The following is a 21,056-nucleotide window of genomic DNA, read 5'->3' as shown; positions in this document are numbered from 1 at the left end:
TTTCATATGCAGTGAATCAAGAGTCTGAACTGTTACTGTAAGTCAGAATAGATAAAACCATTTAAAAATGGATTCAAAAATTGCCACTTTCTGAAAAATACTTATTAATACTGTATTTGTGATCAGTTTTATTTTTATAGAATATGAGTTTCAGCTGCAAAACATTTTATTAATTGAACCAGTATTTAGAGACCAATTTGCATGTGGTATCATACTAAATTCTTGTTACTGAAATGTGTCATCCAGTCCTTCACATATACTGTAAACTAACAGAGCAAATGAATAGCCAATCAGGAATTACAGTACATTGTGTTAAGAGACATCATAAGAAAACTCTGAATCTCACAGAAAGGAGTTGGGAGCTTATTGAAAGTTTCCAGAAAGAATTATTAAAGTTGGAAAATCTAAATTACTTAAAATATTTTTCAAATCAACACTGCATGATATTTATATATTTTAGTCTGTATCTTGTTATATACTAGTGTATATGTTTGGGAGTTGAATTGAGAAATAAACATATGAGTGTCTTGGGTTTCTAGACCATGTTGCTAGGTGGCTTTCCAGAAAGGCTGAACCAGGTTGTCTGTCCAAGAGCAGAATTGCTAGAGTGTCCCTTTCAATAAGCCCTAGCTGGCAATGGATGCCCTGCAATCTAATCTACCTCTGCTTCCCAATTCCTATCTCATATGACTTTGGCTTTTTTTCAGTTAGTATAGCCATAATCTAAATTGGAAACATTGTCCAGAACTTGAACCTTAGAGATTGCGAAGTATTCTTTCAGTGGAATGAGGGGTTTGTTTTGGAGGACCCTGAAGTGATATATGTGTATATACAAGTGGTACACCTTTTTCTTTCTTTTTTTTTCCTTTTTTTTTTTTTTGGTACCAGCGATTGAACTTCGGGACCTTGTGCTTGTGAGGCAGGTGGCAGAACCACTGAGCTAAATCCCCAGCCCCACTTTTTTCCTTTTTTATTTTTTATTTTGAGAGAGCGTCTGACTAAATTTCCCAGGCTGGGCTCAAACTTGTGGTCTTCTTGACTCATCCTCTGAGTGCTGGCATTACAGATGTGTGCCACCACACATCGAGCTACTTACTGTTTTCTTTTGATTAGACTGTTTTATAACTCTGTTGTAGAAGTTAATAGTCATGCAAATGATTCTTATGCATAATATTGCAAACAAATTTTGTTCAGTGGGGATGATTGATTTCTACCCTGAAGAAGTCTATTCCAAGATACACTTCATTGCATTATAGAAGAGATTATGAAATATTTAGCTTATGGTACTTTAAGTATTTGAGTAATTTTTTTCATATTGACTCTAGGACCAAAAGACAAAAAATAAAAACCCCAAATGAAACAACGAATCCTAAAAATTTATTTCATTAAGCAACTAGGTCCAAACAACATAGTAGTAGTTTGTACAGTGTTCTTGTTAGCGTACTGAGGGTTGAGTACCAATTATGTATCTATTAGCAAATAGTTTGGTAATGCTGGTTGCCTACAAACACACACACAGAAGTTTGTACTCATAACCTCCTTAGTTGATAGATTGAATAAAATCTTACATGTGTCCATTTTATATTTGCATGAAAGCATGCTTTTAACATTTTTTAAAATGACATTTCAGCACCAGGTAAACTCTGCTGATTTTGTTTTTCATTTAAAAGATGAGTATACAAGTTATTTTAAATTCCTTTGAAATCCAAATACATTGAAAAGCATAGCATCATGCTATATAAAGCTTTCATCCTGAGGTACAAAGAAGGCTGGATACATGTGCCTCGTGCTACTTGATACAGCTCTTGATACTGTTTATAGTGTTTACTGAGGAAAATCGCACAGGGAAATAGATAGCATAAGGCTTATGATAAGCTGAGTGTGGTGGTGCCCAGCACTTTGGGAGGCTGAAACAGGACAGTTACAAATTAGGGCTCAGCCTGAGCAATTTAGCCAGACCCTGTCTCAAAATAGAATATAAAAGGAAAACTGGGAATCTAGTTCAGTGTGAAAGTCCTGGGTTCTGTCTCCAGTACTGCAAAATAAAAAGAATAATAAAAAAGGCATGTGATTCTTCAGGTTCTTGTCCCAAGTGGGCACAGTTGCCTGGCATGGTGTCCCCGGAAGTGGCTCCAGAAGGAATCTTGGCCCCACAGTACCTCACAGGTTTGCAGGAGTGTCCAAGTGACCAAGGAACACCTGGAACTTCAGGTTGCTAGATTGAGTACCTGTGTTCCTCAGCAGCAAATCTCAGCCTCTTACTTTGTTAACTCTGACCTGCCGAGCGAGTTCCTGGGAAAGGGCCAGAAATGGAAGCAGGGGAGAAGGTGGAATGAACCTCCAGAGCCCCTTCCCATTTGGACTTGGATTTCCTCCCCTGTTTCCTAAGGCAGTGAAATGGATACAGTAATCAACAATGTCCCATTTAGGCAACAATTTTAGGGTTTTATGCTTTTTAATTTCTCCATGTGCTAAGATTCTTCTAATTATAGAAATGACTTTCCCCTCCATGTCTAGTGAGTGTTGCAGTTAACTCTTACAATTTTTTTCCATTTCCTAAAATTTGAAACTTTAACATTGTCATTGAAATGTGAAAATAGGATGAAATGCTTTTGGGGTTGATGAGGTATTAGAGGAATAGAGATTAGAAGTTAACATAGGTGGAACTGGAAAGCTAGGAACACTGACAGAAACATCAGGTATAGAGGAGGACAAGAAAACGATGATAATGGCAATTTCCAGGTGCCTGATGCTCAAGGGCCTAAAGTCGTTTTCAAAACCCGAGTAATTTGGCCATGGGAAGCCTGATACAAACTGTACAGTTTTTGCTTAAATCTATAAAACAGTTTACTTCTTTAACTTCTGCTATCTCTTTCCAAATTACTATTATCATAGGAACAACTGGTTTCTGAAAGTTCTCTCTTGCCTGTTATCAACTCACCCTAGTTAGTGTTGAGTTTCAGTGGGTCTGTTAGTATATGCCTGTAATAATTACTGTTCATTAAAAGAACTCAATGAAGGGAACCTATGTGCACACTTGTTCATACTAATAACATGAAGAGAAACTAGGGGTCCTGTTGAAGTGTGAATTAAACTGTGACATTAGAAAACTATGAAAGGATTATGCATATAGTAGTAGTATGTACTTGAAGCCTATCATAAATTTAACCTTCTTATTTCTGATAGGCTATGAGTTATTGTTTCCGCTTGCCATGTGAGAACAATAATTGAGGTAAAACTTGACATTATGCTTTTGCCCTTCCACTCTTTCGTAAAGTGCAAATGGCTTATGTTTAGTTAATCTTTTTGTGAAATGGAATCATTTTTATGGCATGTAAGAGTTAGAGCTGCATCACAGACACAGAAGCATTATTCAGTTAAGACAAGAACACTTTAGAGATGGCTGAATTCTGTAGCTTACCAGATGCATGAGGCCCTGAGTTTGACCTTCAGCACTTGAAAATAGCTTTGCTGATTTTTTAATGTTTTATTTTATAGATACAAGAAAGCTTTTTTCGGGGGGAGAATATGCCTTACAGTAATTTGGAAATGAACACATTTTCCCCCCTTTGGTACTGGAGATTCAACCCAGGGCCTTTGCACTGAACAACATTCCCAGCCCCTTTTAAACATTTTTTAAAAATTTTGACACAGGATCTCACTAAATTGCTAAGTTGTGTAGTCCAGGCTTGAATTTATTATCCTCTTGTCTCCTTCTTCCAGAGTGTTGGGATTACAGCCATGTTTCAGACACTAAACTTGATAAAGAATACTTGTAAATAAAATTAAACTACATGTTTACTTTTCTCTCTACTTGATCATCTCTCCAAGATTTTAAAACTATCAATGAATAATCTTATGGTAATATAATTATTTCCTTGGATTCAATAGGAATCTGTTCTTCTTGGGCTAGGGAGTGTAGCTTGGGGGCAGAGGGCATGTGCATGCTTAGCATGAATGAGATGGGTTCACCCCCAGTAAACACCCTACACACAGAAAAGAACATAATTACCAGTATTTACTAAATGCCTACTGTATTCAAAGAGCTATGCTAAGAGTTTTCTATGTATTAACTTGCCTTTTCTCAGTCTTCAGAGGAATGTATTACTCCTATTTTAGAAATGAGAATACTGAGGTACAGAGAAATTGACTGTCTTGCTCAAGGTCACACATCTTAAATGACAGAGTAAAGACTTACACCTATGCATTCTGGCTGTGGAGCCTGATGGGTCCCTGCCATACAATCCTGATTTTTATATGTGTATGTGTGCTGTGGCCAATGTAGTTTTATTTCTCTTCTTTGAAAATCTTTTCCCCAGATCTGCCTCTCTTCCCTCTGATACCACTTTTAGCTCATTTTCATCCTGGTCAGTGAGATCGCTATTGTGTTTAGTTGGGCATATTATATTTGGGAATATATTTGGGGGTAAGATAGAAAAACTCATCTCATAGTAGGTTAAACAATTAGTTTTTTTTTCTAAAATGGTAAGTTTGATAGTGATAGTTAAGAGCTGGTTTAGCTGCTGAATAGGGACAAGGCCTGTTTTTGTGCTCTTATCTTTTTTGTGTTGGTTGTTAGATTTATATTTGTGGTCTCATGGTGGCACAGTGGTTACTGCAATTCTAGGCATCAAGGATGTATCCCAGGCAGTAAAAAGGAATAGAGGGATTTTTAAATGGCCATGCTGGCCTGGTTCATCTGTTTGTATCAGAGAGAAAGATTTTTTAAAAAGCATAAGATCTGTGTAGTTGGCAGTTGTTTCATATGATATTGGCCAGAACAAAATCACATGGACATTTTTAGAGACCAATCACTTGGAGTCATGTTATCATGACTGGTTTGGACCAGTAAAAGTTCATTTCCTGGGACTGGGATAGGGCAAACTATTACCCAGATAAATTGAACTTGTGTTAACAGGAAGTCAGATGGGATGGATATTTTAGAGATAGTGGGTAAAATTGGCCACAGGATGACTTTTAAGAACTCTAGCCCAATATCCAAACTCTGGAATCCCTGTAATCGTCCTTGTAGTCAAGACCTGAGTGCTCTAATCCAGAGGAAAGTTTTTTAGGATATTCTTGCCATCTTTGATCTCAGATGAAGAGGCTCAGTTATTTCTTGTCTTTGAAGCCTCTCCCAACTTTTTGCCATACTCCCAGGAGGCTAATTTCTCTGGATCTGGGAGTTCACCTCACGCTTTGCTTTCTTTCCACTCCAGTGCCTCTCAAATATGAGAGCTATGCTCCTGATCCCAGCTAATGACTGAAGACATGATGCTTCTTGTCAGATTTCTCTGATGCTGTCTTTTGTCCCAAAGTATAATATACTTATTTTTTTTATTCTCTTGCCTGAGCTGCTTAATCTATATTAAACTTTTCCTAATGCAACCACTTTGTTCTTTGTGTTCCTGTCATTGGTCAGGGACTATAATAGACTTGGGGAGCCTGGTTATGTGCTAAAGCATGTAAAAACCTCATCGTGCCTCCACAGCTTTGATAATAGCAGACACATACTTGATCAATGAATTCTCAGGTCGACTGAGAGCAACAGGACTGAGAAATTTGTATTTTTTTTTCCTAAGAGCAGAGACACTATCATTTTATTGGTTAGTATTACCAGTTTTGGCAAATAACATTTAGCAGATGTTGTCTGGAGCATATTTATATGGATACTTATTTGTTACTTAACTGGAATTCAAGTGAAAATGGGTATCTGGACATTTGCATTAAATATTTGGCAAGCATGAGTTGACTTACCAAGGTGATGAGATACATTGTAAATACCTAGAATATAGTTGCAGTGATTTAGAACATGGTATTATTTTTATTTCTCCTATTGATAGGGTTCTTGTTTGTTTGTTTTGATACCCCTACATTCATTATATCTAAGAGAAAGGATTGTCTAATTATAAAGTTTATGAGCAGTAAGAGTCAAAAAAAGACCGTAGATTGTAAATTATAAGAGTATCATTTCCCAAGTGGTACTCTGATGACCTGTATAATGGCAATCTTGGAGGGCAACAGCATGAATTCTTATCCATGTTTATGTCCTGTGCTAAGTGTTCTACTTCATATAAAGAAGGAGGTAGATTGTTTACTGTTGACTTGTGGACTCTGTCCTTGCATTGGCATCAGTAAATTGATTGGTTAAAGCAATCATAAGCCCAAGCTTGGAGCTAGATGTGGAAGGTCTTGGCTGTTAGGGCTATGGTTTATTGGGGATCACCAATGTAATAAAGTGGTTTGCCACTTTACCTGCACATTACTTATAATTTCATGTGATCGATCTTGTGGAGTGGGTTCATTTTATTCCATTTTGTTCACAGTGAATTTTGCTATTAAATATCTTCCTTTTTAAAAAATCGCAACCATGTTTTCAAATTTTTTATTTTGACAGAACATTAGATTTAACAATAGTTGCAAAAATATGATAGTAGGAGGTCCCTTATACTTAACACCTTACTTTTACTATTATTAACTTATTGCGTAATCATTATGTAAAATTAACTTTAGTGAAATACTGCTTATTGAACTATAAGCTTAATTCAATTTTCACCTATTTTCCACTATCATACCTATTTTCAGTTGCAGGATTAATCCAGGATCTGACACTACATTTTGTTATTAATGTCTCCTTAATCTTTACAAGTCCTTTGTGTCTGGAATACTTTTGAAGAGTAGTATCCTGTTAAAGAATGCCCCTCAATTTGAGGTTGTCTGATATTTTCTCATGACTGAAACTAAGTAATGCATTTTTGGGAAAGAATACCACAGAAATGATGGTAGCCCCAGTCCTGGAATTAACCGGTTCAAAGACCATTGGGCCCTAGTGTTGGAGAACAGTATATTGCTGCTGTGTTGTCAGATGCTTCAGTGTCCTCTCAGTGGCTAGAATCAGGAAACAGATCTGTATTTTGGGTATATGACATAATTTCATACCAATGTCTTGAACTACATCCAATACTACAGAGTTTATTTTCATCTTCCCAGTTTCCTTATGTTACTTTCTCTGAATGAGAAACCTAGTTTTCATTATCTATAATATGTTTATTTTTTCAATACTAGTAGCATGAAGTTCAGAATACCATAGAATTCCACAGAATTCCCACAGCTAGTATCTCTGTAAGAGTTACTAACTGCAGTACAAATTTTGTATACAGTTCTTTCTGTCTTTTGTTTTATAGGATTTAGTCAACATACTGCTTTCCATGGTTACTTTTAATATTATTTGACAAACTAGTTGTTATAATTGTGTCAAAAATTGGGAAAAATGAAGGAAAATAGGATAAATAAGTAGTAAGTGAAGGCACTAGAACTATTTTTTAAATTAAGTTTACTGTACATTTTAGTTATACATAATGATCACATTCATCATAGGGAATTTGTACCTGTATATGATATATCTTGATTCTTTTTTTTTTCCATTTCCCTATCCTCCCTTCAAACCCTCTTCTCTTCATTTACAAAAGCTTGTTTCCATTTTTTCCTCCTTTTCTTGATTTTTTTTTTCTTTCCTTTTCCTCTCCCCATTCCCTAGTTCCTCTTCTCATTTGAACATTTTCTTCAAATTTCCCAATATCTATTATAGATTTTGGCCCTTATTTACCTTTTCAGTTTCTCACACCAGAGAATGCAATATTTACACGTGTGTCTTTTTATTTCACTTAAGAGTATTATCTCAAGATGTATCCATTTACCTAGAAATGTCTCAACTTTATCCTTTATGGCAGGATAATACTCCATTGTATATATAAAAAAAAACTTCTTTATCCATTCATGCCAGTAACAGGCATTTGGGCTGTCTCTAAGCTTTAGCTATTACACATTGTGCCATTGTGCCACTATAAACATGGGTGTGCATATCTCGCTATGGTACGATGCTTTTAATTCTTTTGGGAAGATACTAAGAAGGGGAATAGCTGGGTCAAATGGGAAGTAAATACGGAATAATTCATGAATTTGCATGTCATCCTTGCACAGGGGCCATGCTCATCTTCTCTGTATCGTTCCAATTATGGTATATGTGCTGCCAAAGTGAGCATAGGACTTTTTTTTTTTGTTGAGGAAATTATGTGGATGTGTCTTAATTCCTGTGCCTTTGACTTTTGTTACACAGAAATGCTGTAGACACTTTGTTCAACTCTCAGTTCACCAAAGAGGTGAGATAGTATATAACAGTATTAACATTTCTGTAATAATATATATGTATTACTAATGCATTATTAAATAACATTAAAATGTAACAACTAAATTTTTCTTTTGATGTACATACATAAAATTTAGTATTATGGATGAGAATGTACATTGTGTTTTCAGCTGGTGATCCTTGCACTAATCATGAGAAAACATCAGACTACCACAAGTTGAAGAATGTTCTGTAAAACAACAGCACTCTTCAAGATTATCCAGGGCATGAAGACTTGCTAAGATTAAGACTCAGAAAAGAGCACCTCTGGCACTGCTTCAGAATGTGGCAGGAATGATGGGATTAGTGTGTTTGAAGCAAGAGGGAGTATTTTTGAGGGTTTGAGGGCAATGTGCATTTTACTGTTAAGTTTTTCAAAAATTTAAACTGCATATTTATCATACTGTATATATCTTAACTATATCTATTACGCTCTCAAAGTCAGTTCTTAGACAAATTTCTTGTTGTCTAACCCATTAGCTATTTTTTACCCCACCTCATCACAGAATCTAATGAATAGTTTTTTCAAGTACATATAGAAGCTTTTCATTACTTATGCCAGTGTTTCCTCAGTTTTTAACAAAACGAGATGGAGAAAATATAGAAAGCATCCCCAAACCAATCATCATAAAGTCTCCATATAGGGTTGCATAATAATTATGTCATAAATGCTTAATTCTCCCATATAAGAGCAAGAACTGCGGATCACAAGAATTTCTAAGTGGTTCAAAGCAGTTATTGTGAATTTTAAGTCATTTTTTTTGTTTCTGTGGTTAGTTATGATAATTGCTTGTTTTAACAACAACAATAATAATAATAATGCAAAAACAGTTATTGGTGAGTTGTTGAGCCTGGATAGTGTTGAATTAACCTTAGTAAAAGATATATTAGCTGTGCTGATTAGCTCTGATTAGCATTAAGTTTAAATTTGTGTAGAAACCTTTACCCAAAGGCTGTGCATATTTTTTGTGTGTGTGTGCGCAGAGTTTTAATATTAGAGGATATTTTCTAAAGGAAATGAAGTTACAGTGTTGGTTCAGGTCTCAGACAAGCCCATAAAAAACCCGCTTTAATGGATAATGTAGTAGAATTATAATCTTTTCACAAATCAGGGATTGTTCTAAACTTCTGAACTTTTGGCAGGAAGTGTAAGATTTGAACTCTAGATATGCAGTGGTAGCAGGAGGAAGCATTCACAGCTTTGTTGGGCAACATGAGCAGTAGTGGTTTTGGGCCGAGAGTGTAGCTTGGTGATAGAACACTTGAGTACTGCACATATGATGCTGCATTCCATCCTCAGCTTTGCACAAAGAAGAAAAAATGCTGGCCTTTTACTTATATGGGTTCTAAATCCTATTGATTGCCTGTTAAATATTTCAGCTCATTTTTCTTCTTTGGGCTTCATTTTATGTGTTAAATTTCCACTTGCCCAATAAATTATAGGCTGCATTATAATATTTTAAGTTTTTTCCCACTTCACTTAGTCATTCTGCATGAGCAATTGAAACTTTCGATTGTAAAAGCTAATTATAATGTGAAACTGAAATCAAGTGTTCTTGAAGTAGCTTGGAATATATTGTCAGTTTTTTCTTTGAAAATTACTTTAATTTCTTTTATCTTTGTTCAGTACCTTAACGTAAGCTTTTAAAATAAGATCTAATTTTCAGAAGAGCTGTTCTTCTTTTCCATAATGTCAGAATCCCACATAGTGATAGCAAGCTAAATTTTCACTGAAGGATGAAAAGTAATTCTCCTGTTATTAATGGCAACACTGTCAAATCCACAGTAGAATGATGCAAATAATTCTTGTGTGCTGTAACCATTAGTAGCCTACACATGTAGTTTGAGGTGTATGTAATCTTTATGTAAGCTTGTTTTCTAGGCAGCTGATCTGGTATTTTGCATATGCCAAAATTTTAAAGTTATTATATTTTTATTGAAAGTTTCTATGTATACAGTTAGTTTTCTAAAAAATAGAATGTTTTATGTTTTAAAATGTGAATTCCTGCAGAACTGAATTCTGTTCTCTTAAATACCTGTATACTCTTCATAAAATGGTAAAGTTCCTAAGGGATGACAAAATAGGCTGAGTTACTTCAAAATTAAAGGTTTTGATGTTTTCTATCTCTGAGAAGTTTTCTCCTATTCAAAAGAATGGTGGTGAAGAGTTCCTTCAAAGCTATTACCTTCAAATTCCCTTTACCTTTCCCTCCAAATTTTCCTCTGTGTAAGGCTATTTTGATAATGCTGTAGTCAGCTCTTGCGAGCATGATCTTTTCTTGCTATAATGAAAATAATCATCTTGGGATGGGAGTGCTATTTAAAGGAAGCTTTAGTGGAATCTGAAAGTGATTAGAGAGCTACAGTGGTATCTGGTTTATTCTGACTATAACTTTGGCCTGTGTTCTGGATCACATAATATTAGTTTCAGATCATAAGGGTCATCTACATTGGAATTTGGATTCTCTAGACTTTGCTCTGCATATCTTTGTCCTTATAGCAGGGACATTCTTCTGTTGTTGTTCTCCATTTTTATAATTTCTCTATTCTTTAAGCCCAGTCTTCATGTCCTCTTTGAGAGAAACCACGGAGTTGAAATGCATGGGTGGTTGTGTTCGATTATATTGACTTCCAACCCAGGAGCCTGGCTTGTCCCTGCGTGTTGGTACAAAGGGAAGAAACTATGTGCATGTTAGTGAGGTACATAATACTCTTCTGGTAGTGGGAGGCAGTTTAGGGATTCTGGAGAGCTTGGCTGGGGGTTATGAAAATATCAGATTTTTTTCTTCTGATACAGAGCAATGAAGATGAGAACTATGATATAAATTACAGTGTATCATAGTGATTGTTACATAAGGAATTCAAACTTAATCTGAATTGATTATACATCACACAAGCCTTCTGCTATAAGAAGTAGCCAACCTGTTGAAGAAAGTATTTTTTAGTAACAGTGGTGAGCATTTCATTTAACATAATTATAGATGTAGAAGAATATCTTGGCTTTTATCATGGAACCTTTGAATAAGCTTCTTGAACAGTAAGAGAATGTGAAAAGTGACAAAATCTTTGAAATACCATACTAAAAAAGCCATCAAACTCTGAAATTGTATGCAGAGATGTATTATTAAAGGAGAAAACTTAACAGAAGTTGCATGTAGGGCTAGAGATCTTCAGTGATTCAGGATTCAAAGTAAGGTCTTATTTTATAATGTGAAACTTTATGGTAATATACAAGAAGGAGAAGTACTTTTGTACTACTACTGCAGGCTAAATATAGAGGAATTAATGTAATTTGCTTTGAAAATATTTTTATTTGGAACCTCCAGTGAGTATTTGTATATATTTATATATATTTGTGTGGAATCCAGTTTATATTTTGTTACATACTTAACTAAGCAACATAGAAATAAAACTTAAATTGCAAGAGGATAGATTATTTTAATAGAGTGCCATAACCACAAGGGTAAATATCAGCTTACCATTTATCTTTTATAGTCAGAATTTTCATTAGTATAAAATGTCACTTAAAAAAAGAGCATTGCATAAATCTAATTGGCTGTTTATTTAAAAACAAATCCAGAAGCATGAACTTGCATAACTTATAGAGGATATAAAATTTGGGCAGTTACCTATTTCTTGAATTTTATGATGTTAATTTAGGAAAATTATACTGATATTCAAAATATATACTACACATAGTTTCAGAATTACTTTGGAAATATTTTCTTTTTATTATATTAAAATGGAATAATCTTGTTCTTAAAAATGAAGTTTTAAAATTAAAGTCTTTTTCTTTAAATTTTTATTAGAATAGAGGTTTTATGCTGTGCTGTGTTGCAATTTACATAATGCTGATTGGTAGGAGTTGGAGGTAAAAATGTAAATTGGATTTTGCAATCAAAAAGACTGGTATAACTCAGTGCCTTCCCCCCTGAACTTACAAAGATACCATGACCTGTGAAAATTGTGGAAGATGAAAAATATATTAATTTAAGAAAACTGGGATACAACAAGAATAGCATTTTTAAGTACCCTGTAACGTAATATAGTGATTTTCAAATACTATAATTTTGCAGTAATTGTGAAATTAATACAGTAACCAGTGGTATTTTGCAGAGGAGATAATATTTGTGGATACATACTAAACTAAGTAAATTTGGTATCTTTCCTGAAAGATAATGAAAAGGTGATGAAGTTAGCTGTAAGTAGTTCCAGGTAGCTTTAATACTGACAGCAGGAAATTAGCTGTTTGTGAAAAGAGCGTGAAATACAATTCAGAGCAGCTGTCAAGTTTATCAGCCAGAACAAAAACTGCTCATGTTTTAAAGTATACTAATGTTTGCTCAAAACTGGAGGAAAAGTTTGCCACTTCTTAAAAAAAGCAAGCCAAATAAACCTCTTATTTTTCTTTATTCTGTATTTTAGGATTAGTATCCACTTAAAATTTTTAAAATACCCTGAGGCATAATAACTAGAAAGGTGTTTAGCCCAATGGATTTTCACGAATTAAATGAACCCTTTGTGCTAAGCAGCCACATCATTTAAGTGTTTATAGTAAGCTGTGGGCTAGGGAGACCTCCATCCAATATCAACATTGAGTGAAGATGAGATCCCTAGGTGGATTGTCTAAGTCTAGACCTTCTAGTCTGTTCAGTAGCTCATTTATTTGCCAATATATATTGTAAGATACATATTACTGAAGATTCTTGATATAGGGAATCTCACTGTAGCTTAAACACCAACTATTTCTTTTCTAGTGATAATGGAGTGTTGGTAGAATTTGATTATAGTTCTTTGGTTCTTTCTGGATGCTCCCAGGAATTCAGTTTAAACAAATGCCTTTTTTTTTTTTTTAACTCTCTTAACTTTGTACCAGGTGCTATGCTGAGTATTGGATGATTCAGTAATGAATGGACATCTAGCTCTTTCTAATGCAGGGGACAGTAGTCAGTCATTATGATAATTTCTGTAATTTGTTTATGTTATGGAGTATTTTTCAGACACATGTAATAAAAACACTGTTTTCTGCCCCAAATGAGAATTGGTGGGTGGCAACTCTAAACACAGAACAATGAAATGCACTCAAAAATGTTGTAGAAACATGTAGAAACAGGCTTCTGAGTTTTATCTTTATTGTTTTTTGAAATATTGAGTTATTATTTGAAGGACTGGTTGATTTTTACAGAAAATTCCCTGAGAACCAAGGACAGATCTGGGATGCTCTTAGATTAAGACTGGGGAGGAGAGGAGGAACCAGCAAGAGATTGTGAAGGACTCACCAGGGAGAAAGAAGGAAGGTGAAGGAAATGTCAAGTTTTGGGTCCAAATAAAGAAAATGCTTTCGAGGAGAAAGGGGGATGAGAGTCAAATCCTGTTGGTGGGTTAAATGAGATAAGATCTAAAAATCAACCTGCAGTTAGCAATGTGGAGTTACTGGTGATCACTGGATGGGAAACAAAGACTGATTGTGGTAAGTTTACAGTGTGGTGTTAGTGTTTGAGGGAAAAAAAATGAGAATAATTCACAAAAGATTTTTTTGAGGCACTTTTGCTATAATGTACAGCAGAGAAATAGTGAAAAACCCTGCCGGATTAGAAAGCTTGCGTGTGTGTATGCATGCGGATGTGTTTTAAGACATGAAGATTTAACAGCATTATGTGTGCTGATAGGAATGATCCAGCAGAAAGGGAAACAGTTATAGAGGAGAAAAGAGAATGAACTACAGAAATGATGGGGGATAGAGAGGCAATTTAGTGCAAGAGGGGGTCAGATCCAGGCCACAAGAGTATGGCTGGAGCTTAGGAGTATGTTTATATGTGGAGGAAGGAAAGCACAGAATATGAAAGGGATGAAGATATGTGGGTGTGTTTGTATGAATTTGGGGATGTTTTCTGATTGGTTTAATTTTCTCTCTGAAGAAGGATGTAAATTTTAAGGTGATTATAAGGTCACATTGAAAATAGGTTTGAGGGAAAGGAGACAAAATTTAATAAATGCCTTAAAGAGAGCGGGAACGTTCAGACTCTGCTTGGACCTCTGTGTCACTTGATTCAGATTTGGGCATCTCTCTGTCCCTGAGATGTACATCAGTAATTTTTAAATATTTTTCATTTGGTCTGAGCTGGTTATTTCCCTGAATCTATAATTTGGGTATATAATTCACATGTAAAGTATCCCTGACCTCTATAACTTTGCTGTTGTCAAAATTGGAAAAGCGATCTTTCAGTCCACTTCCTCCAAAGGGTTGGGTCTAAGTAATCTGGGTAGGCTGGGCCCAGCTCCATTCTTCCTGTGCTGAAAAGTATGGTGGCCTTTGGTACAGGCTTCTTCCTGTGGTCAGGGGATGCTTATGTGACACACAGACTTCCTGGATGTTTCTTCATGGTGTGTAATCAAATTGGCCGAACATTAAGAACTGTCTAAAGTAGAACTGGCATGAGAGTATGTTTCTCTGGGTAATAATTAAAACACTTCATGAAAGATCTTTCGCTTTTGAGATAAGGCAACAACCAAAAAGGATAGTCTATGTGTTTACTTAAACTGGAACTTCTAAAGTGATGACTTATTCATTTTTAAAGACTTAAAAAGAAGCTATGTGTACTGAGGAAGTATGACCATTTGGGATGTTCATTTATTATTAAAATGTGTTTGATATGCTAGCACCCTAGACAAATTCCAAGATACTAAAGAATTAAAACTGTAATATGTGACGAATCTTCTGCTTTATCGAGAAGAGGAGAGATTTTTTTGGCCTGTTAAAATGATACATTTTTGTAAAGTAGTTCATAATTGAGTTTCAGTGAACCATGAGGCCATGACATGGGAGCTAATAGAAATCTTTTATGAAAGTGATATAGTCATGGAATATTGTGGCCTGATTCTTGGCTGTTTTACTTAACAGGCACTTAACTTATTCATCAGCTGCTGAATACAGAGCCCTGTCTTAGGTGCTGGGAGAGAGGTAGAAACGATGTATGAGACTAGGTTTCTGTCCTTAAAGTGTAGGCTTGAGATGGCATAAAAAACTTTACCAGAGTTGAATTTAGTCTGTTTTCTCCATTTTTAAATCCATGGGGTCAGAGTACACAAATTTAGCATTTTACTTTCTAGTGATTATTAAATGATGCTGTGAATTGTCATTGGATAGAGGGGATTAGAGACAGACATTCGCAGCTCCACGTAACTGCTTATAAAATCACTGTGCTTAACCAGTGTTTAACTGAATGATTACCCAGTAATTACTACACAATTATATTTTCAAGTTACAGAACATTTCATCAGTTGAAAATTTTTATTTTGTGGAGGAGATGTGGTCAATTCAGAAAACGCCATTTACCACCAAGTAGGTTTCAATTTTTTGAGGATTATTCTCCAATTGATACTCATATATATTTTGTGAGTTCTGGAGAGTTTCTTAGTCCCTGTTCTTAAAGTAATATTAGTCATCCTTTTTAGAGCTGCGTTTTTAAAGACTATAATTCCATTCTTGACAAGAACATAAAATTGCAAGTGTTGAATTTTGTGTTTTATACTTATTTGTAAATGAATTTTATTGCTGTAAGAAAATCGATGAGTACTTGAATCAAGATAATGTGTACTTAAAGAATAAATGTGATCTTCTGTAAAATTCCCTTTAGAATGGTATCCTGAATGTATCATCATTTAGTGTGATGAAATGTTGAAATAAGAAATCTTTAGTAACATTTTAATGCTTCATGAAAATGAGTGTAAAATTACTAATGTAGAATATTAATTATATCTGATGTAATGATTATTCAGACTAGTGACTGATGATAATTATAGGATAACAGTGATAGAATATTTAACTATTTTTTGGGAAGACTGATCCTAATAGAAAAAAGTAGCTGGTATGCAGAAAGGCATCATCAAGTTTTAGGGAATTATTAAATATAATGGTTTTAATAATTTTTGTGTCAGATCATCTTTTAAATGAACATTTTTGTTTAAGAATAAAATACGGACTGCTTATGTTTTGAAGGAGAGAGAGATGCTGTATCTGTCTTTGCTTTGGAGCTCAGTGATAAATGTTTAAGCAAGCTGACCCAACATAGCCATCACCTAGAGGTTTGTGTTGTTGGGAAATTCTAGGAGTGCTCCCCATCCATCCATCAGCTACCAGTATTCAAGCACTGAATATTGGTCCCACACCCTAGGAGGCATTGTAAGTTTTATGAAATGTCATGACTACCTGTTATTGGGATATATTTTTTATAATACCCTCTTTTGAAGGATGGTGCCAAGCTGACAAAAGTACATCCTGAAATGAGTCACTTTAACAAGCTAGTTGTGCCGAGGTTATTAATTTAATTGTGTTAACTATCAGTTGGCTAGTATTTTCCTAGACATATATCTTTCTATTTTTATGCTTTCAGACTGTCTGGGTCCTTAACATTGTAGTTATAAGCAGCTAGTAATATTGAGCTGAATTTTAATCTTATATCCATTTGGATAATCCTTATTAATATGTATGTTTTTGTCACTACCATCATATTCAAGATACAGAATTGGGCTCCTCGTGTTACCCCTTCATGGACACATCTACTTTCCTCCTTTTCCTCTCCATCATTTAACTCCTGATGTCCACTCATTTGACCTTTACCTATATAATTCTCTTCTAGGAATTAGATGGAACAAGACCATATAGCATATAAACTTTTGAGATTGTCTTTAGTCTCTCAGCAAGGTGTGGAGTGTGCCATTAGTTCTTTCCTTTTATTGCTGGTTAGTGTTTCTTGATAACAGTGTACCAGTTTATTTAACCAGTCACCCCGTAAAGGACATTCCAGTTTTGGGGCTACTACAAATAAAGCAGCTCTAAAGAGTTATATATTTATGTAAACGTGTCTTCATTTCTCTGGGATAAGTGCCTAAGAATGCAGTTGATGCATGTTTAGTTTATAAAGAAACCACCATACTACAGATTCCCAAAGTGGCTCTTCTCAGTGATATATGAATGATCCAGTTTCTCTGTACCTTCCCAATCATTTGGCATCGCTACTATTTTTATTTTAACCATTATGACAGGTGTGTAATACTAATACATTGTTTTAATTTTCATTTCCTGAATAGCTAATGATAAATATCTTAAGTGCATTCTTGTTATCCATATCCTCTGGTGAAATGTCTGTTCATTTTTTTTTCTATTTTCTAATTAGACTTTTTTCTTTTAACCTGTCAAATTTTGAAAGTTTTTGTCTATATTCTAGATACCAGGCCTTTATCGGGTATGCAGTTTTTAAATATTTTCTTCCATTCTGTTGCTTGCCTATTCACGTTTTTAAACAGGTTCTTTCATAGAGCAAAACATTTAATTTTGACAAGGTTCATTTTACCAAATTATCCTGCTATGTAAAGTGCTTTTGATTTTTTTAAATGTGATTTTTTTTAAACCTCTTTTTTTTATCTCTTTAGGCACTTTGTTGTTGTTATATTTCATTTGTTGCTTTCTTCATTTTATTCCTCTTTACCATGTGGGAAGTTCTATATCTCATATGTATTGTTTTCATACAGTTTCTTAAGTTGTTTTATTAATACAAACTTACAGTACATAATGATTGCATTCATTGTGGGGAGCTGGTGCATGTACATACATGCCTAAATTCTCTTTCCTTCCCCTTTGCCTCTCCTCTCTCCTCCCTCCATCTCTTGGTCTCCTTTCCATTTACTAAAGATCTAAAGATCTATCCTTCTTTCCTACTATCAGCCTTTTATTTTGCTCTTTAAATTATTTATACTTTGGGTTTCTCATATTAAAAAAAAACATGATATTTAAACTTGTGTGTCTGATTTACTTCCATTAACATTATGATCTCAAAATGCACCCATTTTCCTACAGATGGCTCACATTTACCCTTCTTTATGTCATTGTGTGTAAATAACATATTTATCCATTCATCTCTTGATGGACATATGAACCACTTCCAAGATTTTGTGATGAGTTGTACTACTGTAAACGTGGGTGTGTATGTATCGTGTAATGTGTTTTTCACTCTTTGAGGAAGATGCCTGCAAGGGGAATAGCTGGGTCGAATGAAATTCCGAGTTTTATTTTTTTGAGGAATCTTTATACTGATTGCCATAATGGTAGTACTAGTTTACATTCTCATATAATTTCTTTTTATATATATATATATATATATATATATATATTTGGGTTGAAGTATAGTTAATTATTACATGTGTTATATTTATCACTGTAGCAGAATACCTGAAATGATCAACTTCTAGAGAGGAAAGTTTTATTTCAACTCACAGATTTGGAGGATTCAGTTCATGGTTTGGTTATTCCCATGGCCTTAGGACCTGTGATGAGACAGCACATCTTGGTGTGAGCATATGACAGGGCAGGCTGCTCACCTGATGATGGCTGGAGAGAGTGAGAAGAGGAGTCAATGTCCTGATACCACCTTCAGAGCCCAGCCTCCATATGCTGGAAGACTTCCAACCAGGCTCTTTCTCCTGAAGGCTCTACTTCTTCCCAGTAGCACCCGGGGTTGGGGACCAAGCCTTTAACACAACGGCCTTTGGGGATACTTACTGGACCATAGAAATCTATGAAGCATGCTTTTAAAATAAGTGTCCTTTGTGAGTTTGTTCATGAAAAAAACAAAAACCTTTACTCAATGTTGTTCATAATCTTCATGCTATTCATTCTCCTGGATACTGAAGTGTGGATACTATAGTATTCTACTAACATCTGGCTTCCTATGTTGCTGCTGAGAGTCTACTGTCAGTCTGATTGTTATTTCTTATTACATCATCTTTTCTATCTAGATAAAAAAGGAAAAAGCTAGTAGATATGGAAAGAGAACTGGTATTCTTTACGAAGTGTTTATCTGCTATTCTTGTACAAACTAAATATCAAGATAGTTAATCGGTGTGGGGAAGTTTTTCTTTACAGAAAAATTCCAGGTAGAGCTTGGGGTGTAGCTCAGTATCACTTTAGGGCCTGTTTACAAGGCCCTTGATTTAATTTAAGCACCAAAAAGAAAAAATTCCAAATGAATGATGATAAAATTAAAATAGCAACAGAAACAGAACTTTAACTCCTGACAGAAAATTGGGTGTAGGTGGTGAGAATCACAAAAGGAAGATAAACCTGAGTTAGGAAGAAATACTGAGTCTGATTAAGCCTCTACCTTCAACTATGTATTTGTCATGGTTCATATAAAGGATAGAAACAATATAGAGAGTTTAAAATAGGTTTTATCTGAAAAATTATTACTAATTTAAATGGAACAGAATGGACTAGATGATGAATGGAATAGATGGATTGGTTAATAATAGGCCATGAAAATGGAGCAGCCACCACCACCAGGACAAAGTGTCCAAGGAAGGTGCCACCTACTCCCAAGGCTGAGATCCAGACTGTATTGGAGGTTGTGCATCTGTGGTATTACAAGACAAACATTAGAGATTAAATATAGCAGTTTATTTGAGCAAAGAAATGATTCATGAATCAGGTGGCACCCTGAACCACTAGTGGGTCAGAGAACTCCACCCAGGAATAATGGGCAGACACTATTTCTAGATATAAAAAGACAGAAATAGTGGTACACAGAAATCCCCTTGGAGACAGCTCTGTGGATGACGTTTTGGATGTGAGTTAGCAGTTTGCAGCCTGTAATTGCCTGAAGCTCAGATTCTGTGAGTGACCCAGACTCTGCTACTTGTTGCAAGAATATACTGTATTCTCAAGTTAGGTTGCAGTTTATTTGCATATTAAACTTATAGATTCCTACTTACAGAAGCAACTTTAGGCCAAATTTAATCTAACAGGAAGTTGGCTGAGATGCTGTATTGTCTGGAAATGTACATTGTATTCTGACGTGCTGACAGAGAGAGCCACAGCAAGGTGCCATGAGATGGAATTTACTGCAAGCCACCTACTGTTTAGGAGGGTAACATATTTGTCTAATGGAGGTGACTGCTTGGTGGTGCTCTGATTTACACTTGATGATGGAGTGTCAGTGAAAAGCCACTTAGAAGCTCCTGTTCCCTTGTTTTCTGCTGCAGAGCCTCCTGAAATGGGTGTGTTGGTGTGCCCTGTTATGGGCACTCATCTTTGAAGCTCTTAAGAGGGAGGTTTTGGGAGAAACCATCCATGGAGGGTGCTAGTTGCTGCTGGTCTTTAATTTGGCTGGAAAAAACTAAATCCTATGCCTGATCCCAGAGAACAAGTACAGCAGACCCTTTCCTTTGGTAGTGCCCCTGTCTTAGTTACTTTTCTTGTTGCTGAGACTAAATACCTGACAGGAGGAAAGGTTTATTTTGGCTCACAGTTTGTAGAGGTTTCAGGTCATAATTGGCTGCTTCCAAGGCAGGGTGAGATGGCAGAGGGGCATTGCAGAGCAGGCAGGAGGAGTAGAAGACAAGCAGCAAACAAAAAGCGACCCCACCAGGCTGCATGTTCTTAGGACAGGTAGTATTCACCACCCAGGGTTGGGCACCCTTAAATCTTACCTGGAACTCTAGAACTCTGTCAAAAAAATCAGTGGAATAATCTAGTAATCACACACCCTTGATCCTGCATCACATACTTAATCCCAGTATCACATACTGTAGATACAGCCACTTCTGAAAAGCCCCACCTATAACCACATGAGTCTGGGGGGACATCTAGACACAGGGCATACCAACCATTCCACCACCACCTCCTGACAGAAGCTATGACTGGGGCAGCTCTACAGGCAGAAATATTCACTGAGTGCAGTTTCAGTTTCTTTGAGCAGGAAAGGAACAGATTTTACTGGAACCAAAAAACTTGATAACCACCACAAACTGCTACCAGCTTCTAAGAAATTCAGTAGTAGAAGAATATACCAAATGTCACCATTAGATACAATCAGTA

General features: G+C 35.5%; 1 protein-coding gene and 1 non-coding gene across 2 annotated transcripts in view; one reads left to right on the top strand and one right to left on the bottom strand.

The window, feature by feature from the left end:
- Positions 1-21,056, top strand: part of Tpk1 (thiamin pyrophosphokinase 1) — a 412,808-nt gene that overhangs the window by 18,551 nt on the left and 373,201 nt on the right. The window contains exon 5 of the mRNA XM_087207730.1: positions 8,117-8,159. Within this exon, the coding sequence (XP_087063856.1) occupies positions 8,117-8,159 (43 nt within the window). The remainder of the gene's footprint in view (positions 1-8,116; positions 8,160-21,056) is intronic.
- On the bottom strand, positions 7,936-8,042 carry LOC147828958 (U6 spliceosomal RNA). Its single transcript, XR_015449979.1, has one exon. It is a non-coding gene; the product is annotated as a U6 spliceosomal RNA (small nuclear RNA).

This window comes from Heterocephalus glaber, unplaced genomic scaffold, assembly GCF_053883595.1.
Source record: "Heterocephalus glaber isolate CG9 unplaced genomic scaffold, H.glaber_assembly_v1.0 deba00000818, whole genome shotgun sequence".
NCBI lineage: Eukaryota > Metazoa > Chordata > Mammalia > Rodentia > Bathyergidae > Heterocephalus > Heterocephalus glaber.
The sequence above is the reverse complement of the archived record's forward strand: the minus strand, read 5'-3'. Positions and strand labels throughout refer to the sequence as shown.